The 18,696-nt window shown below is 35.4% G+C and overlaps 2 protein-coding genes across 11 annotated transcripts in view; one reads left to right on the top strand and one right to left on the bottom strand.

Moving 5' to 3' along the window:
* Window positions 1-16,327, bottom strand: part of LOC123878841 (pyrimidodiazepine synthase-like) — a 26,501-nt gene extending 10,174 nt beyond the window's left edge. The window contains exons 1-6 of one of the 2 annotated variants that reach the window (XM_045926198.1): window positions 16,211-16,327; window positions 12,142-12,312; window positions 11,132-11,298; window positions 9,367-9,469; window positions 6,594-6,727; window positions 5,658-5,797 (exon numbers count right to left, since the gene is read on the bottom strand). In XM_045926198.1, coding sequence (XP_045782154.1) covers window positions 5,678-5,797; window positions 6,594-6,727; window positions 9,367-9,469; window positions 11,132-11,298; window positions 12,142-12,312; window positions 16,211-16,238 — 723 coding nt within the window. In that variant the 5' untranslated portion in view covers window positions 16,239-16,327 and the 3' untranslated portion in view covers window positions 5,658-5,677. Of the gene's footprint in view, window positions 1-5,353; window positions 5,798-6,593; window positions 6,728-9,366; window positions 9,470-11,131; window positions 11,299-12,141; window positions 12,313-16,210 lie in introns of those variants that run through there. The other variant, XM_045926197.1, reaches the window with a different exon arrangement.
* On the top strand, window positions 16,211-18,696 carry LOC123878845. 9 transcript variants are annotated; one of them, XM_045926212.1, is made up of 3 exons: window positions 16,211-16,328; window positions 17,208-17,384; window positions 17,931-18,696. In XM_045926212.1, exons 2-3 carry the CDS (start codon window positions 17,230-17,232, stop codon window positions 18,274-18,276), a joined length of 501 nt encoding a protein of 166 aa, XP_045782168.1. In that variant the 5' UTR covers window positions 16,211-16,328; window positions 17,208-17,229; the 3' UTR covers window positions 18,277-18,696. The 9 variants fall into 9 exon arrangements, with proteins under 9 accessions (XP_045782168.1, XP_045782167.1, XP_045782166.1 ...); XM_045926211.1 differs by lacking the exon at window positions 16,211-16,328 and adding an exon at window positions 16,343-16,502; XM_045926210.1 differs by lacking the exon at window positions 16,211-16,328 and adding an exon at window positions 16,516-16,614.

Below are 18,696 nucleotides of genomic sequence, written 5' to 3'. Positions count from 1 at the left end.
CGATTCGCAGTGTTGCAAGTCTGTTATGCAAATTAGCCATCAACATGTGTGGGAAAAAAACAAGTTTGTATAATTTAATAGGTGCACAAAATATAATGATAATTAAAGAAGTGGTCGATATCGTCTAACTAAAATCCAACAAAATAATATGAACTGATTTCATATTCAATTATTTTACTCCATTCACCAGTCAAAAAAAAAAATCTGATGCATCCATTAGGTATTTTAAAACCCGAGTGAAATGTTTGACTATAGATATCCTGGTATAAAAATATCCTTAGCTGATATCAGTCTCCAGCTTGTAAGCCATCTTTGTGCCCGTATTCCGTAAATATATCAGCTCGCGGTCGAGTCGTGAAAAGGGATACACAGACAGACATATACATTTTCGCATGTTTTATTCGTATCGAATTGGTGAAACATATTCTCTACCTATTTCATAAAAATTATCGATAAATTCATTTAGAAATAATGTCGTCAGAATGTAGTTTAAATATTGGGAAAATTTTCGAGACTGGCAATTCTAAACCACAAACTAACTTGGATTGGATGAATGGCTGGCGGCAATTTTTGACATAAGAAGCGTTTTGTTTTTGCTTTGAGAAGATTTCAGGAACGATAAGGTAGATTGCAAATACTTTTTGATAAAAAATACCATAAAACGATTACGGACGCGTTATTGGAAATCCATAGTAATAATCTTACTAATGAAAAAGTGTGTCCGTTTAAAACTGTCTATTCACAGCCCATCCGTTAACTGATTTTGAGGAACTCGGATCCTAAAAACGGACATAGGTAGAATATTAAATTTTTTTGGTGATGAATTTAAAAAACTTAAACCCACGTGAACAAATTCGCGGGCATCATTAGATAAAATTAAAATATATTACTAACTAGATGATGCCCGCGACTTCGTCCGCGTGGTTTAGGTTATTCGAATAAAAAAAATCTGGGCCTATGTGCTAATCCTGGATATTATCTATCTCCGTTCCAAACAGCTAAATCCGTCCAGTAGTTTTTGCGTGAAGGAGTAACAAACATACACACACACATACACAAACTTTTGCCTTTATAATATTAGTGTGATACCTACCTATTAAAATGTATTAATGGCAGTTTTAGATTAAAATGAAACCAGATGAATAACTAACAATAATTTATTTCTAACTTAACGTAGGCACAGACTGCAGTTGTTATAACCAAATATTTCTTACTAATAATTTACAAAAAAAAATCACAGAAAAAAGTTTTTTTAAAGATGTGTACAAACTCTTTAAAATGCAAATACGTGACAAATGACAATACAGTCTGTACCCTATCCGCGGAATGAACTTAGTATAGCGCTTTCTCTGTTACATAATCCCATACAAATGATAGAGACAAAAATCTGAGTGGTCGCTACTAGTTTGAGACATCAACCAATCACAAAAGAGACAGTTTTCTAATAGAATTTCGAATGTGTTTTGGAAATATGTTTGTGATTGATTGGTGACTCAAAATGGTTAACATCCACTGAGATTTTTGCCTCTATCATACATATCATGTTATATATCATATGTAAGGGATAACGTAACACAGTGAGCGGTATACTAGCTTCTTTCCACGGATAGGGTATAATAATGGTTATCTTGTCACCCACCATTTTAAATACGGCATGATTATGCTTAATAAATTGGTTGAACAAAAATAATCTTTATACTTAAAGAAAATGTAAAGTCAAAACATTTAAAAAATGGTAACAGATATCCAAAAAGTAATAGACTCTTCTATATCTAAATTTTTTGTAAGGCTAAATGTTTTGTAAGGCCCTTCACATTATCTTACGATAGGTGCTTAACCTAAAAAGAAATTAGTAGGTAAATAAATAGATTACGAATCAGTAAAAAATTGCATTGTTTCCATGTGATTTCTCTCACATTAGGTACCTACTATAGTGCGTTTCATCGAATAGTACCTATGGCGTTATGTTGGCTCCCCTGTCTGTCCAAGTCATTGGCACCATATTTGCATAAGAAGACGCAGATTTTGTTTATTTTCATTTGATTTTCCTGAATGAATGAAATGAAAATCAAATGAAAATAAACAAAATCTGCGTCTTCTCATGCCAATATGGTGCCAATGACCACCCAACAGACAGGGGAGCCAACATAACGCCATAGGTACTATTCGATGAAGCGCACTTTACACTTAAATGTTATTTAAGTACATTAAGCTATCGATATAGTTTGCGACAGGTTGAGATGGCAATCGGGGTATGAGGGGGGGACGCCCCGCACGTCACCCGCGCTCGCCCGCACCGGGGCGTCCCTACCTCGATTGTCATCTCGACCTGTCGCGTACTATAAGTACATTATGACTGATAGGTACCTACTTATAAAATACAGGCTGCCAACTATAGTATTTAAAACACAAAAGATTGAGTACACAAAATTATCTTGATTTCTTGATTTTCTTGAATTCAATGCTAGCATTTAAAGATTTCATATTAAGTTTTTTTTTTTGTATTTTGGATAGGTCCTATCAACCTTAACTTACTTAAAAAAAACTTAATCACATAATATACAAAAAAAAAAACGATTTCAAAACGCATTGCGAAGACAACGAGTTCCATTTTTAAAGTAAATATTATTTAAAAAAAAAATTACTTTCCTGAACAGGATTTAAAAAAATTAAGTTTATGAAAAAAAAAAATGCGTAGTATTGTAAAACTACATAAATGGTCTCACATAATGCAGTGTTTTGCAGTATATAATATAGTCGCCATTACATGCTGAGTCGGTTACATTTGATTTGATTGATTGTAAGATGATAGTAACAATCCTAAGAATATGGACTAAAGGATAGAAAGAAAGAAAAATGAAGTCGAAAGTTCCAATTTGAATCGTTTGAATCATTATTTTCAAAATTGAGTTCGGGAAAAGGTGCTTATAGAATTAAATAGAGCAATGTACTTATTGATTTTTTATGGGGCCGATTATAGTAGCAACTTATTATAACTGCAATTTGCAAATCACTGTATAAGATAGACTTACAAGCTAAATGTTTCTATAAAAAAATAATGTAAGTATCTTCTTTTCTATATTTATGAGATTTTTTCAAGATTCTGTGTGTGTAAATAAATGTAATATTAAGAAATATGTTATAACATATAAATAAAGTATATGTAAGCTAAGTTTAAAGCATAAAAAATAGCTGTATAAAAATAAGAAAGGCATAATATTATTATAAGCGGTGTGTTCATATTATTATAATAAAAATATGTAGCTATAGTATGCTGCTATTTAATGTTACATACAAAATAAATATTTACTTACGAAATACGAACATATCACATGTGCGCTTAGCTTTACATATAAAAAAGCGTATGAAATGATGTAAGGACTTCGTCTGTGTTGGTGTTAGCTGGCGGGCGTGCTCTGCCTTTTTGGAGTGTTTTTTTTTTTTTTTGTTAAAACTGACTGGAAAACGCTCTAAGGGGGTGCCGTGCGTGTGTCGGCGAGCGCCGGCACAGACGGGGTCCATACTTGTATAGTTTAACTAACTTGTTACAAATAACTACAAACTTGACATTGGCTAATCTTTGTAGAGCCAGACGAGAGAGAGAGAGAGAGAGAGAGAGAGAGAGAGAGAGAGAGAGAGAAAGAAATGAAGTAATTAAATAACTAAATTGACAGGTATTTAGCACTGTCATTTCTGCTGGAAACAATGTGAAAGAGACAGCTAACTTCTATTTGACATGTCTATTTCCTATCACCGTACATTATAAACCCATAGATATGTATATTGTAAGTATAAACAACTGTGTACCTACCCTATAACACTAAATATCTGCCATCTCAACCGGTCCGATAAAATATGATATTCCGATATCGAATCTACATTCGATAACGATATCGTATCGGACAATATAAACACGCATTATAAGACACGCAAAATTGTTATTCAAAATAACTTAGGTATCTATACTGTAAAGGCCAGCGCATACCGACGGAGTCGAGTCAACAGTGATAACATGATCAGCTACGAACTTTTTACATACATCGCTTGGGTGCGCCTGGGCTTGACGCGCGCCGTCACCATTTTGCCAAAGACGATAAATAAAAGGAACTACAAGCTTAATTTGCTATAATCTGCCAAAACAGCAAATCTGTATGGTACAAGATTTGTGTTTGTGTGTATTGCCTTGCTTTTCCTGCTTCTTTAGTAGTGGAAGGGCGGGTGGTGCATATCAAAGGCGTGCTGCATGATTATTATTTTAGCGGATTATAGCGAATTAAGCTTTTAGTTCCTTGTATAATATCATGGAATTCACTAATCTATTTGTACACGAAGACCTGGTAGAATGTGTAAGGTACCCAATTAATGCAAGACCTATTTTTATATATTCCAGCGAATAAACCATTATTTATTTATTTATTCCGCAAATTAACGCCTGCTTCTATCCAACAAAATGTAAATAAAGCCTAGTTTGAATTGTCACCTATCAAGAAAGACACCGCGCCTCGGCTCTGTCGGTGTGTATTGCGCCTTAAAGTTTTAAGTTCTTATAAATCATTAGAACACATGAATATCTTTAAATTACCACTTCTTAATACTAACAATTATTACTGTAAAAGGCACCAGACCTCTATTTGTAAAGCTATAACAAAATAATCGGTATTTTTTTACCAAAGTAGTGATGAATATATTTTTTATTCTTCCCTAGGTTTTATTTTTGGCAGCGTTTCCCAAAGTGTATGGTCGCAATCCATCTTAAAAACATTTTAAAAAAATGCATGATTTTCACACTAATATTATAAAGGCGAAAGTTTGTGTGTGTGTGTGTGTGTGTGTGTGTGTATGTTTGTTACTCCTTCACGCAAAAACTACTGGACGGATTTGGCTGAAATTTGGAATGGAGATAGATAATATCCTGGATTAGCACATAGGCTACTTTTTATCCCGGAAAATCGAAGAGTTCCCACGGGATTTCGAAAAACCTAAATCCGCGCGGGCGAAGTCGCGGGCATCGGCTAGTTATGAATATTGATAAAAAAAACTATTATGCAACAGTATGAATGTTCGGAAAATACTGTTTAGTACGAATAAGGTTAGCTATAATTCGTTTTTAACTAACATAAGTAAGATTTACTTAAAATGAAAACAAATCACGAGTAACTTCTGAGAACCGTGTATATCTATGCGATATGGTATGATTTTTCATTTTATTTGTACTGTTATTATTAGTTCGCGCTAAGAACATCTTAAGCGCCATACATGCCCCAGAAGGTCACTTACGACCTTCTGGGAAAATGACTTGTGTTGTAAAAATGTTTACCATTTGCGGCCAAAACAATATCAATCTATCTGTAACCTGTCGATAAGTTTCTTAGCAACGTTGTTATTTGTCAAAAATACCATACATTTTAGACAACTAATAACATTGTTAAGTGACTTATTAAAAAATTCCAGAAAGACTGATTATTAATTTCAGTCGTTAGTTGAGCTAAGGAAAACTAGATTATACTTAATGTAAACATATTAAAGAAAATTTTATTCGCCACTGCGAAATTTAAAGAAAAACTATAGGTAGTACAGTCAGCAACAAAGTTAAGTTTGCACCCATCCATAGTCGTTTGTACTGGCGAGTGCCAACCTACCTTTTTTGCTGACTGTACGTGCCATAAACACTTTAATCTTAAAGGTAGTAACCCATTGTGTGGGTTCTAGCGTTTTTGTAATAATCAAAGTATTCGGCCGGCGAGCTGGAGTGCTTTTTGACTACCCTGTCGAGCTGCATCTGATCTCCCCAGTCGGCCTGAAAATGTTAATATTGTTAAGGTGCGAGCACATTACTGTGTTGTGACGAGTCGTAACGTAATGCGAGAGAAGCTAAATATTTTTATTCATTGGTACATTTTATTTTCACTTTGCTGTTACTTTATATTAGGTTAAGTAGTTTATTCATATTGTGTCACCCTAGTTCTATTGTTAAGCTGTGGATAGTGTAGTTGATTACATATTTACTAATATTCCACGATAGATTTAAGTTAATTATAGTTTTAATATAGGTATAATATGTAATTGTTTATTGACCTAAATAAAAAAAAAAAAAAATCTGTATTTTTAAAACTTATTTTTAACAGCATCACGTCATAATTATATTTATTTATTTATTTATTTAGTGTCAACCAAAACAGATTACAATAATTACTTTAACTTAATTCTTAAATTGCAACATTTTGACCTTATTGTAATCCTATATGGTCGCACAACATATAAACAGTCCACTTTTGAAGACAGATGAGTAGTTTAGTCCACCACGCTGGGCAATTGCGGACTGGTAAACTTTACACGCCCCCGAGAAAATTATGCACTATGGAGGACTCCTAAGCATGCAAGTTGCCACACATATTTTCTCATTAAAGCACTATGCTCTCTTATTATTCTCTCATATTATATTCTCGTGCTTTAACGTTGAAGGAAAGCATATAATTGCTTAAAACGAGAGTTTTTGTTCATTTCACCTTTATTAAGTTACTATTGCAAAAATCGCCCATTAGGAGGCTTCATTTTTAAATAAACAAATGAATATTAAATCAAGGTTTACTTACGAAATTGGGGAATATAGTCTTCTTTTCATCGAACTTCTTTTCATTGACGCATCTCAGTAAGTAAAGTCGTTCTACCCACGGCCAGATCATGTAGTCGAGCATGCCGGGTCGATCACCGCCGAAGTAGTATGTCCCTAAACAAATTATATAGATAAAACGGCTTTGACAAACAAACAGACTGGTGGACATGACGATACTAAAACAGATATAATATAGGTACTTAAACAGCGCATAAGGTGCAACACAGATATATTTAATTGGAAGAACGCGTAAGCGACAAACTTTACCAGGCGCTTTAGACGAACTAAAATTTGGTGTTTATTCAAATACTAGAGGATGCCCGCGATTTCGTCCGCGTGGATTAAGGTTTTTGAAGATCTCGTGGGAACTGTTTGATTTTCCGGGATAAAAAGTAGCCTATTCAATTATAGGGACGCAAGCTACCTCGGTAACAAACATACAAATCGGTTAAGCGGATGAGTCTTTAGGAATCCCGTGGGAACTCTTTGATTTTTCGAGATAAAAAGTAGCCTATGTCCGTCCCCGGGATATAAACTAACCCTGTACCAAATTTCGTCAAAAACGGTTAAACTGTTGGGCCGTGAAAAGGTGACAGACAGACAGACAGATAGGCAGGCAGACAGACACACACTTTTTTTTTTTTTTTTTTTTTTTTTTTTTTTTTTATTGTAGGAACACATACAGCATATTACAATACCACTTAGCCAATCATTTCTAGATGTTACAGTCGCCCATAAAGTGCTCACTAATAGTCTATACAATCTCAATTCTGTGCGGGAGTTAGTAGGTTAGTCTAAGTAATTAAATTAAGTAAAATTAAATTACAAGAAGTTAGTATGTTATCAAGTATTTATAAAATAGTTATGAATAGTGGATATAGTAATAATGTATATAGTATAAATCACGCCTTTATAAGTATTATTTAAAAAATTTAAGTTCATTTACAAATTTACTAATTTTGTGTTGAAATTGGTCTAAAAGTACATATTTCTTATTATATTTATCGCATGTTCTCACTAAAAATCTATTATGGCCAAAGTTCGTGTTGATTTGTGGAAGACAAAAGGTTTTTACGTTTCGTCTAGACATTCTGGGTATGAAGTACATTATTTTACTTAACAAATAAGGAGAATCAATAAGATCATTTACAATTTTATATAAGAAGATTTGGTCCTTGTGTTCCCTTCTGAGTTCCAAAGAGATTAATTCGGTACCATTAAAGGAGTTAAATCTTTTACATAGACATCTTAAAAATTTACGTTGGATAGATTCTAACATATTGATATAAACAGCGTATTGTGGATTCCATGCAGTAGAAGCATGCTCTAAATGAGATCTTACATATGAGTTATAAAGTAAAATGAGGGTATTTGGATTTTTGAAATCAACTGACTGACGGAGAATAAATCCTAACATCTTATAGGCTCTATTTCTTATTTTAGTTAAATGTGAGTCAAGTAATAGTTGACTATCCAGCTGAACTCCCAGGTCTCGCACCTCCTTGACTCTGCGTACCGGTTTTTTAAATAAATTATAATTATGGCAAATCCAATTCTTTTTTCTCGTAAAGGTAATGGTGCAACATTTATCCACATTTAACTCTAAACCGTTATTTGTACAATATAGACTAATGCGATCTAGATCTTCCTGTAGATCTTGACAGTCTTTTACCGTTCTAATTACTTTGAAAATTTTGGTGTCGTCTGCATATAATAATATATTAGAGTTTTTAACACTTTTTATGACGTCATTTATAAAGATATTAAATAGCAATGGTCCAAGGTGCGAGCCCTGGGGTACACCTGATGTGATAGGGACAAATGTAGTTGTAAAGCCCTTAACAGCAACCGCTTGGGTGCGCTCCCGTAAATACGATGTAAGCCACCTCAAGAGATCACCGTGTATACCAATAGCTTCTAGCTTCACGATTAAGATATCGTGTGAAATTTTATCAAAAGCTTTAGAGTAATCGGTATACACGGCGTCAACCTGAAAACCTTTGTCCATCGCATCTAAAGTCACATCAAGTAATTCGCAAAGATTAGTTTCTGTTGATCTTTTGTTTATAAACCCATGTTGCAGAGGTGTTAATAATGGCCGTACTGCAGGGAATAATGAATCGTAAATAATCTTTTCGAAAAGTTTAGGAATAACTGACAGCTTGGAGATGCCACGATAATTACGTATGTTATGCTTATCTCCATTTTTGTGGATAGGTACAACAATTGAACGTTTCCAAGTTTTTGGTAAAATACCAGATCATCAGACTTTTGCATTTATAATATTAGTATGGATCAGGGTAATTGTTTGTTTGAGCTAAGAGTGTTTTACAATGACCGAAATTAATAAATAATTATCAATCTATCCTTAACTGTCGATAGCGTTGTTGTTAAAAGGCCATACAATTTTTGACAAATAACAATATTACTTTTGGCCGTAAATAAGAGTTTGTGTCACAGATAGCACGTCACTTATGCCTTTCTACAAGAAGCGGCTTATTCACTTTTTAGAAACGCGTAAGCGACTAACTTCAGAGTTTAGACGTTCTCAAGTTTTACATAATTTTTTTTCGTGATAAAAACCTCTAAAAAGCCGCATATTGAGCTGCGTCGCTAACGCATTTTTACGAAAAGCGACTTATTTACTTTTTACCCGACTACAGCAAAGCCAAAAAGAAGAGTTATGATTTTAGCAGTCTATGTAAAAATTATATAATGTTATAAAATAATTATTAACTAATCTGTGGCATTACCTCTGGATGCGAGCTCTTTTTCAAAAATATCCAATGTCTGTATAATTTGCTCACTGCCGAATGCGAAGTTTGTATCGAAGCACTCAAGGCTGCCTTTTATCAGCTGAAATATTAAAAAAAATTAGAGGGTAGAATGAACAAGTTATTCAACCAAAAAGACGAGCGTATTGATATTAAAGATAGGATAGAATTAGAGAATATTTGTACCTTCATTTGTCATTAACCGACTTTGAAAAAAGGAGGAGGTTCTCAATTCGTCGGATTTTTTTAAATGTATGTTACCCGATTACCAGTGACGGATTAAGACTACTTGGGGCCCTAAACAATCCATGCCGATATCCGTATGTCAACTAGAATCGGACTTTAAACCTTTACCGTCTAAAAACATTAGTTTTTGTAAAATAAGATGATGAGATGTTACGTACTTTAGAAGTGGAGTAGTTAGGTGCGACAACAATATAAACCAAAGTATTATTTACCTATTGAAATGCGCCTTGCGGCTTTCGGGGCATACAAATAGTCGAATGCACAAGCGGGCAGCGAGTGGGCAAGCGGGAGTGGGGTTATGACTCTAGGTCGGACTCTATGTCAACTTAACCCATTATAGCCTAGCGGTGCCATATGGCACCCAATTTCGTATGTTTAAAACGCGCGAATTTTCAAATTAGTCCTAGAAACTTTTTTTGCTGTGGTTTTTGGTGACGTGAGAGTGAGACGTGATGCCCTAAGGACGGATTTTTTTTTTGTGCTTCGTCTGGTGCCCCCTCAGACGTGATGCCCTAGGCAATTGCTTAATTTGATTAAGGGTTAATCCGTCACTGCCGATTACTCAAAGACAAATCGATCGATTTCAAAATATTTTTTTTTTGTTTGAAAGGGTATACTTTGCAGGTGGTCCCAAATAAATTTGGTGAAGATCTGATGAATATCTTCGGAGATGAGAACAGAACTCCTCAATGGATAAGAGCAAATTGCTCGCGATCAGTGTAATAGCTTAGTGAACAGTTGGGTTTTAACTGGGTATAGCATATAATAAGTACAGTGAGGCCACTAAAAATTGTGAAATAAAAAATTTCCACAAAAATTTTTTTTTTTCGCAAAGGTGTTTAAATAAAAAGCGACTCTTGTCACTCTTATCTTTTATCTCTCTCTTGTAAAAGGTAGAGTTACACGAGAGCAAAAGAAAAAAAAGTATTCGCTAATTGGGGAGATACCCGTAAAAGACAGAAGCACTTATATCTCTAAGCAGTATTCTCTTCCACTAAATTTTTGCCAATGGGTGATAGAAACTAAAAGAAAAAAGTCCTACTAATAGCTCATTCACACAGGCTGCGTAAGCGTAGACGTAGCGCGTACCATTGCGTTGTAATGTATGGAACTGTATAAAACATGGCACACCGCTTGCGTAAAGCGTGGACGTATGCGTAGCCTAGTGTGTTAGGGGTTTTCGCGCATCACTACGCACGTGTCAAGTGTACGCAATTGGTGTGAAACGGCCTTTAATGGGTAATAGAGTGAAATGTGAAGCAAATTACAAAAAAAGAGTTGCAAACCTTTTTATTATTATTAAGCCTTTATTTTCCTTATCAATTACTAGTATTTACATGGTTTCTAACTAATCTAATCTATTCTAATGTCTATTCTATTGTATTTGTTAGTATGTTAATTGTCGTGTGTGTGGGTGCGTGTGTGTGTGTGTGTGTGTATGTGTGTATTGTATAAGCGTATAAGCGTATTGTATAATTGCTGTTGTTGCAAACCTTACCTCATTAAATCTCTCAATTAAAAGGCGATCCTGCGCCTTAACGTATGGGTCTCTTGAGTGTAGAGGGTTGGCGGCATACTTCTCGTCTAGATAGTCACATATGACCACACTCTCGAATAAGTATTTGTCTCCTTGATCCGTTGGTATCTCTAATACCGGGATTTTAACTGAAATAACAAGTGTAAATTGAAAATTTATAACACCCCCGACAAGTGATGGTTACGGTAACTGGAAAAGAGCTGATAACTTTCAAACGGCTGAAACGATTTTCTTGGATAGCTAAGAACACTCTCGATCAAGCCACCTTCCAAACAAAAAAAAACTAAATTAAAATCGCTTCATTAGTTTAGGAGCTACGATGCCACAGACAGATACACAAGTCAAACTTATAACACCCCTCTTTTTGGGTCGGGGGTTAAAAAACAGACAAGCTAAAGCCCGTGGCTTACGACTACGTTTTTGACAAACTCCCGCGGGAACTCTTTGCTTTTCCGGGATAAAAAGTCGCATATGTCAATTTCCGGAACGCAAGCTACCCCTGTACCAAATCCATACTATATACTATAATATTATTAAAAATACGAAAGTGTGTCTGTCTGTCTGTCTGTCTGTCTGCTACGTTTTCACGGCCCAACCGCTGAACCGATTTTAATGAAATTTGGGACTTGGGATAGATCCCGGGGAAGGACATAGGCTACTTTTTATACCAGAAAATCAAAGAGTTCCTATGTTATGTATCTGGACGATGCACGCGGGCGAAGCCGCGGGCATCCTCTAGTTTCATATAAATCGGTTAAGCGGATGGATCCCTTTAAATATTTAAATTTAAATATCCCGTGCGAACAAGAATTCTTATCCTGGAGTTTGAGGAGTTTTTATCCTGGAAAATCAAACATGATTTTCCAGGATAAAAAGTAGCCTATGTCCGGCCCGGGATGTAGGTAAGCTGTAAGACAGATACTCTCACAGACAAACTTCGCATTTATACTATTAGTATGGATACAACTTACGTCTAGGGTTTTTAGCCCTGAACCACGCAGGTAGGTTTAAAGGGTCCAGCCGGTAAACCTCGTATTTTGCCCTTTTGGCTTCCAACACCAAAAGAACCCTGTGTCCATATGGGTTCATCTCCACATGGTACAGCCGTAGTTTGTCCGTCAGTGGAGGTGGGAGGGATGCACCTGAACAAAAAATTTTTTGAAAAAATTAATATTATTGACGCTATTGCACTTGTGAGAGGATGTGTAGACCACAGTCCACCAAAAGGAAAGCTTTATAATTTGTTGACTTCAAATCACCGGTCAAATGTGAGTCGGGCTCGTACACGAAGGGTTCCGTGAGTTCCGTGCCATCTGAAGGGTTTCGTGCCAACATAAAGAAATCATAATATCTTTATTTTGTGATGTAACCACAAATTCACGTTTTTCGGATTTTTCTCTCTACTTATGCTATGAGACATTGCTACCTGCCAAATTTAATGATTCTAGATCAGGGGTTTCCAAACTTTGATGCCTTAGGGCACTTTAAATTTTTCTGCCCTTGACAGGGCTCTCTCCGTCACTCGTTTCCACTCGTTTCATACAATCGTAGTTCCAATTTTATTTGAATATTAAGCAACCAAAGTCCATGAAATTTTGCAGACATATTCTAGAAACTAATATCTGTGTCTGTGGTGTTTTAGATTTTTAAAAAATATGTAGTTTTAAAATTACAGGGGCTGAAAGATTTGTATGAAATTTTTTAAGAGCGCGTAACTTTGAAACCGAATATTTTAACAGAAATCTGAAAAACCACAGACATAGATATTAGTTTCTAGAATATGTCTGCAAAATTTCATGGACTTTGGTTGCTTAATATTGGAACTACGATTGTATGAAACGAGTGACGGAGAGAGCCCTCTTAACTATGTTTCTAGCTAGACTAGTCGCAAAGTGCGCGACCTAAGCAAATATTAAACGCGTTTTTTGCATTTCAATTACTTCAATTAGGTACTTAACGTTATTTATTAGTTATTAATATGCTTAAGCTTAGATACTTCAGTCAAGTTTTTTGCGTCATCATTTCTGTGGTTAAGTTTTACCTCGCAAGTAAATAAAACCGAATAGGGAATTATCATTATGTGTTTTCTTTTTCAACTTTGCAATAGTAACAACAATAAGAAATTGGCTGTCGCGGGCCAGATGAATGCCACTAGTTTTAAGGTCTCGCGGGCCGGATTGATGGCACTGACGGGCCGCGAGCCGTAGTTTGGAGACCCCTGTTCTAGATGAACGAGAAGTGCCTTATCTATAGGTTTTGATTTCCTTGACGGTTTGTGACAGAAAGACAACTAAGTGATCCTATAAGGGCCCTTTTTTCCTTCTGAGATACGGCAGAGGTTTTCGTTTCTGTGCAAATATCTATCACAATGGTAGATTGTTGACATATTATGTCCTTTATGAAATAAATAAATTCATCCATCAGCTAGACAACATCGAAATTAAAACAGATGCCAGTTGGCTGGTTACCGGTTTCATACAAAATTGCGCTTTTTTACTAAAACTAAAATTTTATTACCTACGTAACTCTCGAATTGTTTAAATTAGGGTCATGAGTTTACGTAAGGTAGTTACTCGTTACGCGTTGGTGAAGTTTTTGGACATAATTGCCCATTTACAAAAACCGGCCAAGTGCGATTCAGACTCGCGCATGAGGGTTCCGTACTTGGGTATTTTTTCCAACATTTTGCACGATAAATCAAAACTTATCATACATAAAAATAAATGAAGGCTGTTTTAGGATGTACAGGTAAAGCCCTTTCATATGATACCCCACTTGGTATAGTTATCTTATTTTGAAAATTGAAATACATTTTAATTTTTTTTTTAAATGATGTCACCACAAATTCGCGGTTTTCAGATTTATTCCTGTACTTGTGCTATAAGACCTACACCTGCCAAATTTCATGATTCTAGGTCAACGGGAAGTACCCTATAGGTTTCTTGACAGACACGACGGACAGACAGACAGACAAACAAAGTGATCCTATAAGGGTTCCGTTTTTCCTTTTGAGGTACGGAACCCTAAAAGTAGATAAACATGAAAGTTTTGCTTGTACATTAGTAGAGTAGGTATGATTTTGCTGAAGCTAAAATTATTTTTACCCGATACTAGCTGATACCCGCGACTTCGTTCGCGTGGATGTTGGTTTTTAAAATTCCCGTGGGAACTCTTTGATTTTCCGGGATAAAAAGTAGCCTATGTGCTAATCCAGGGTATAATCTATCTCCATTCTAAATATCAGCCCAATCCGTCCAGTAGTTTTTGCGTGAAGGAGTAACAAACATACACACACACACATACAAACTTTCTCCTTTATAATATTAGTGTGATAAATGCAGTGTGAGCGCGATACGTGTTTAGATGGCGTTTAGGAGCGATACACGTAAATGCAAAATGTAGGTCAAGGAGGCAGACCTGTGGCGGCGTATTGCTAATCGACTTCACGTGGACTGCATACGAGCACCATGCGAGCTATTATAAATCTTGTCTGTGTAGTAAGCAAATACCAGTAAAAGTAGTTTATTTTATTTTTATTCAGATACAAGTTAGCCCTTGACTGCAATCTCACCTGGTGGTAAGTGATGATGCAGTTTGGAAGCGGGCTAACCTGGAAGGGGTATGGCAGTTTTCATTAAACCCATACCTACTCCTTTGGTTTCTACACGGCATCGTACCGGAACGCTAAATCGCTTGGCAGCACGGCCGGCAGAGTGGTAACTAGAAACGGCCGAAGCCTCCCACCAGACCAAAAGTAAACGCATATCTCTATTACAAAAAAAAAGTAAAAAATTTCACAATTAAAAATGCCAACAGCCGCCTTGATTTTTTCAACTTCGTATCCTCATCCAATGGGCATCAGATAGCCACTCCTGGAAATAAGTCTTTTGAAGAGACTTTCTCTTTGCATTCAGCCCTATGACTCATCTGATGGCAGCACTCAGCAGTCAATTACTTTACTTTTTGATGTTAGTTATATAAATAAGTAATCGTCGTATGTATACTGCGGGGGGGGGGGGGGGGGGGGCATAATTTCGAATTGTCTGGTTGCTGTACGATAAGAGACAATTAGGTAGAATGTTATCACTGTTGATATTGTTTTAGAATAATCCTTCACCAACGCGGATGAGATATCACACTAAAGCGAAAGTTGGAGTGTATGTTTGTTCTCCTTCACGCAAAAACTACTAGACGCTTTGGCTGGAAGTGGAGATAGATAATATCCTGGATTGGCTACAAGCTAAGCTTTTATCCTGGAAAATCAAAGAGATCCCACGGGATTTCGAGAAACCTATATCCACAGGATGAAGCCGTGGGCATTAGCCAGTCTGTCATATACTGCAGTATAAATAGCCTTTGAATATAACTAATATTTTTATCAGGCCGGCTCCATAGCCATGCCAAGAATATGCGAAAAGAGACGACAAAGTGCTTCGAAAACGCAAGTATGGATGGTATATTCGAGCCTTTTTCCTGTATATTGTTATACCTACTCCTTGCTTTTCTCATTTTTCAAGGAATAATCGAATTTTAGGACCTCTTGATTATACTTACTTAGTACTTACGTACATACCCTCAGAACTATAATGTGCTTACCCTACCAATTTTACTGAGTTTAAAAATATGAAATGTTTCCAGTAGGTATGCGTCGTTTGCATTCGTAATCGATTGCGAAATGCAGTAACGAAACGCCGTATGACATCATCGAAAACAGCTGTTTTGTATTTATATTTGTTTTCTTAATTTAATCACAAAATACTAAAATACTTCGCTCGATTTCAAGTTTCATTTGTACATGAGGTCATCGGCCGTTATTCAAATCTAATTTATAGCTAAAGATTGTATTAAATTAACATAAAATTAAAACTGTTTTGGTACTAATAAATAATAATCTCTCTTATTAAAATATTGAGGGATAGCATTTTAGGTTGGGAGCCTATGGATTTTTTTTTTTCGTTAAAAAGTACCTAACAATAAAAGTGAAATTCAAATATCGAACAAACTAGTGAAGTGAAAATGAAATAGGTTAGGGTTACATACCGGCAACTTTATAATCATAGTACGCCATTTTGGAACACTTTATTAACACGAAAATCCACAAATTCACTGAAAAAACTATAAAACGTACTTTCGCGTGCGGTATCCAATGTGGAAATAGGTACGTCACATTTAAAATAAGCTACGAGTATGACATCATCTTGATTCTCGACCCGATTATCAAAAACCCTGACATGTTGCGTAAACATAAACACGGAATACGAGAATAGACTGCTGGACGGATTTTTAATTTGGTCGTGTTGCAACATAAGGTCGTGAATCGAGTGACGAGTCGGTGTGTAAACTTCGTATTTTTTATTGATTTACCTACATTTATACGAATTTATTAAATAACTTGATGATTCCCGCGATCTCGTCCGCAAGGTCGTGAATCGAGTGATGAGTCGGTGTGTAAACTTCGTATTTTTTATTGATATACCTACATTTATACGAATTTATTAAATAACTTGATGATTCCCGCGATCTCGTCCGCATAGATTTAAGTATTTTTTAATCCCGTGGAACTCTGATTTTCCGGGTAAAAAGTAGCATACTAGTTTAATAAAGTAATTTGTGAACTGTGGTGACCCAAATATTATTATGTACGGAACCCTAAGAGGTATCGAAAAGGTATTCTGTTATCTGTAGTTTATGGTCTCCATTTGTGATCTGTGGTCTGTGGTGTGTGTGGTGTGTTTGTGCCTGTGGTGTTCGCAGTTTTCGCTCACTTTTCGCTTTAGCTGCTTTTGTCTTTTTTTCTCATTTTTGGTGGCTTTTTATTGTTTGTGTGAATGCTGAATGATTATTTTCTACAGGGAAGGATTTTATAGATTCCTCAGGTTCACAGGTTCGAAAAGTAGTAGTATAATATAACTTTGTCCAAAACTATTGAATTTTACAATTAGAGCTTAATATGTAGGTATTTGTTCTACTAAAAATAGGTACTTGAATCTTGCTTGGTTTTATTTCAGCAATATATAATGTACTCTGTGTATTTCAGGTTTCTGTTTAAATCCTAAGCTATGGTAGCTATGGAAGATGCGGTTACCAGTTATGAGTCTTTGAAAAATAACGATAAAGCGTTACTTTTACTTCGGGGTAAATATGTGAACCTAAAACTTATCCAAAATCGTGAGGCAAACGGTTTTGTACATGCTATTGATCCGGAAGGGCACAGGTAAATGATAAAGATTTTTTATTCAGATACAAGTTAGCCCTTGACTGCAATCTCACCTGGTGATAAGTGATGATGCAGTCTAAGATGGAAGCGGGCTAACCTGGAAGGGGTATGGCAGTTTTTATTTAACCCATACCCCTTTGGTTTCTACACTGCATCATACTGGAAATTACAAGTGTTTTTTTTTTGCATTAGGCTGGTGTGGCACTACTAAAAGCCACTAAACAAAATAAGAAAGGTTTCCTTTTTTAACCCCCAACCCAAAAAGAGGGGTTATAAGTTTGATGTGTGTATTTGTGTATCTGTCTGTGGCATCATAGCTCATAAACTAATGAACGGATTTTATTTTAGTTTTTTTTTGTTTGAAAGGTGGCTTGATTGAGAGTGTTCTTAGCTATAATCCAAGAAAATCGGTTCAGCCGTTTGAAAGTTATCAGCTCTTTTCTAGTTACTGTAACCTTCACTTGTCGGGGGTGTTATAAATTTTTAATTTACACTTGTTTCCATTTGATTTCTTAAAAATTAATCAAAATTACTTTTTTCCAGCATGATTCTTCAAGAGAAACACGGAGAAGACTACCAAATGATTTTAGTACCAGGGCAAGCAATACTCAATATATCTGTAATAGATTCAATACCTAGTATTACACCTGCAAAAAAATCTACTCCCACCACAACTAATTTGGAATTAGAAGCGAGAAAGAGGAAATTAATATCATGGTTTAAACTGAATCTTTTGCCAGTGACAGAAGAAGGCAATAATATAGTTTTTAGAAGTGTTTTAATATTGCCCCCGTATGATCTAAGAAGTATATATTCTAACAATCTGATTGTAACTAAGCAAGTGAGAGACATTGTGGAAAAGATGCCTGAAGATTTTAAAGAAAGTTAAGGCATTACTAAGGACCTACGCAGAAACTCAAACTCAAAATCATTTATTCATGTACTATCTTTTAATGGTCAGAATTGTTAGATTTGCAAGATGATATAGTGGTGATAATTAATTACGTAAACTTGAAACTAAAACTATGAGGGTTCCAAACGCGTCCAGGTCTGAGAAGAGCCTACAACACTCAGATGAGTGACTATTCTCTGTGGAGAACAAAAGTCTATTTTTTACTATGGTGTTTTGCTGTACAATAATTACTGCCTGTTAGACCAATGAATATTTTATTTTCTGTGAAGGATGACAATAGATAATTTATATAATTAGCTTAATATTTAGACCAAGTTTATTTTAGAATTGTGTGTGGCAAAATAATATTAATTTTCAATTGTTTTCAATCAATAAAAATATCATATTAATAAATAT

Source organism: Maniola jurtina, chromosome 26, assembly GCF_905333055.1.
Source record: "Maniola jurtina chromosome 26, ilManJurt1.1, whole genome shotgun sequence".
NCBI classification, from domain to species: domain Eukaryota; kingdom Metazoa; phylum Arthropoda; class Insecta; order Lepidoptera; family Nymphalidae; genus Maniola; species Maniola jurtina.
The sequence above is the reverse complement of the archived record's forward strand: the minus strand, read 5'-3'. Positions and strand labels throughout refer to the sequence as shown.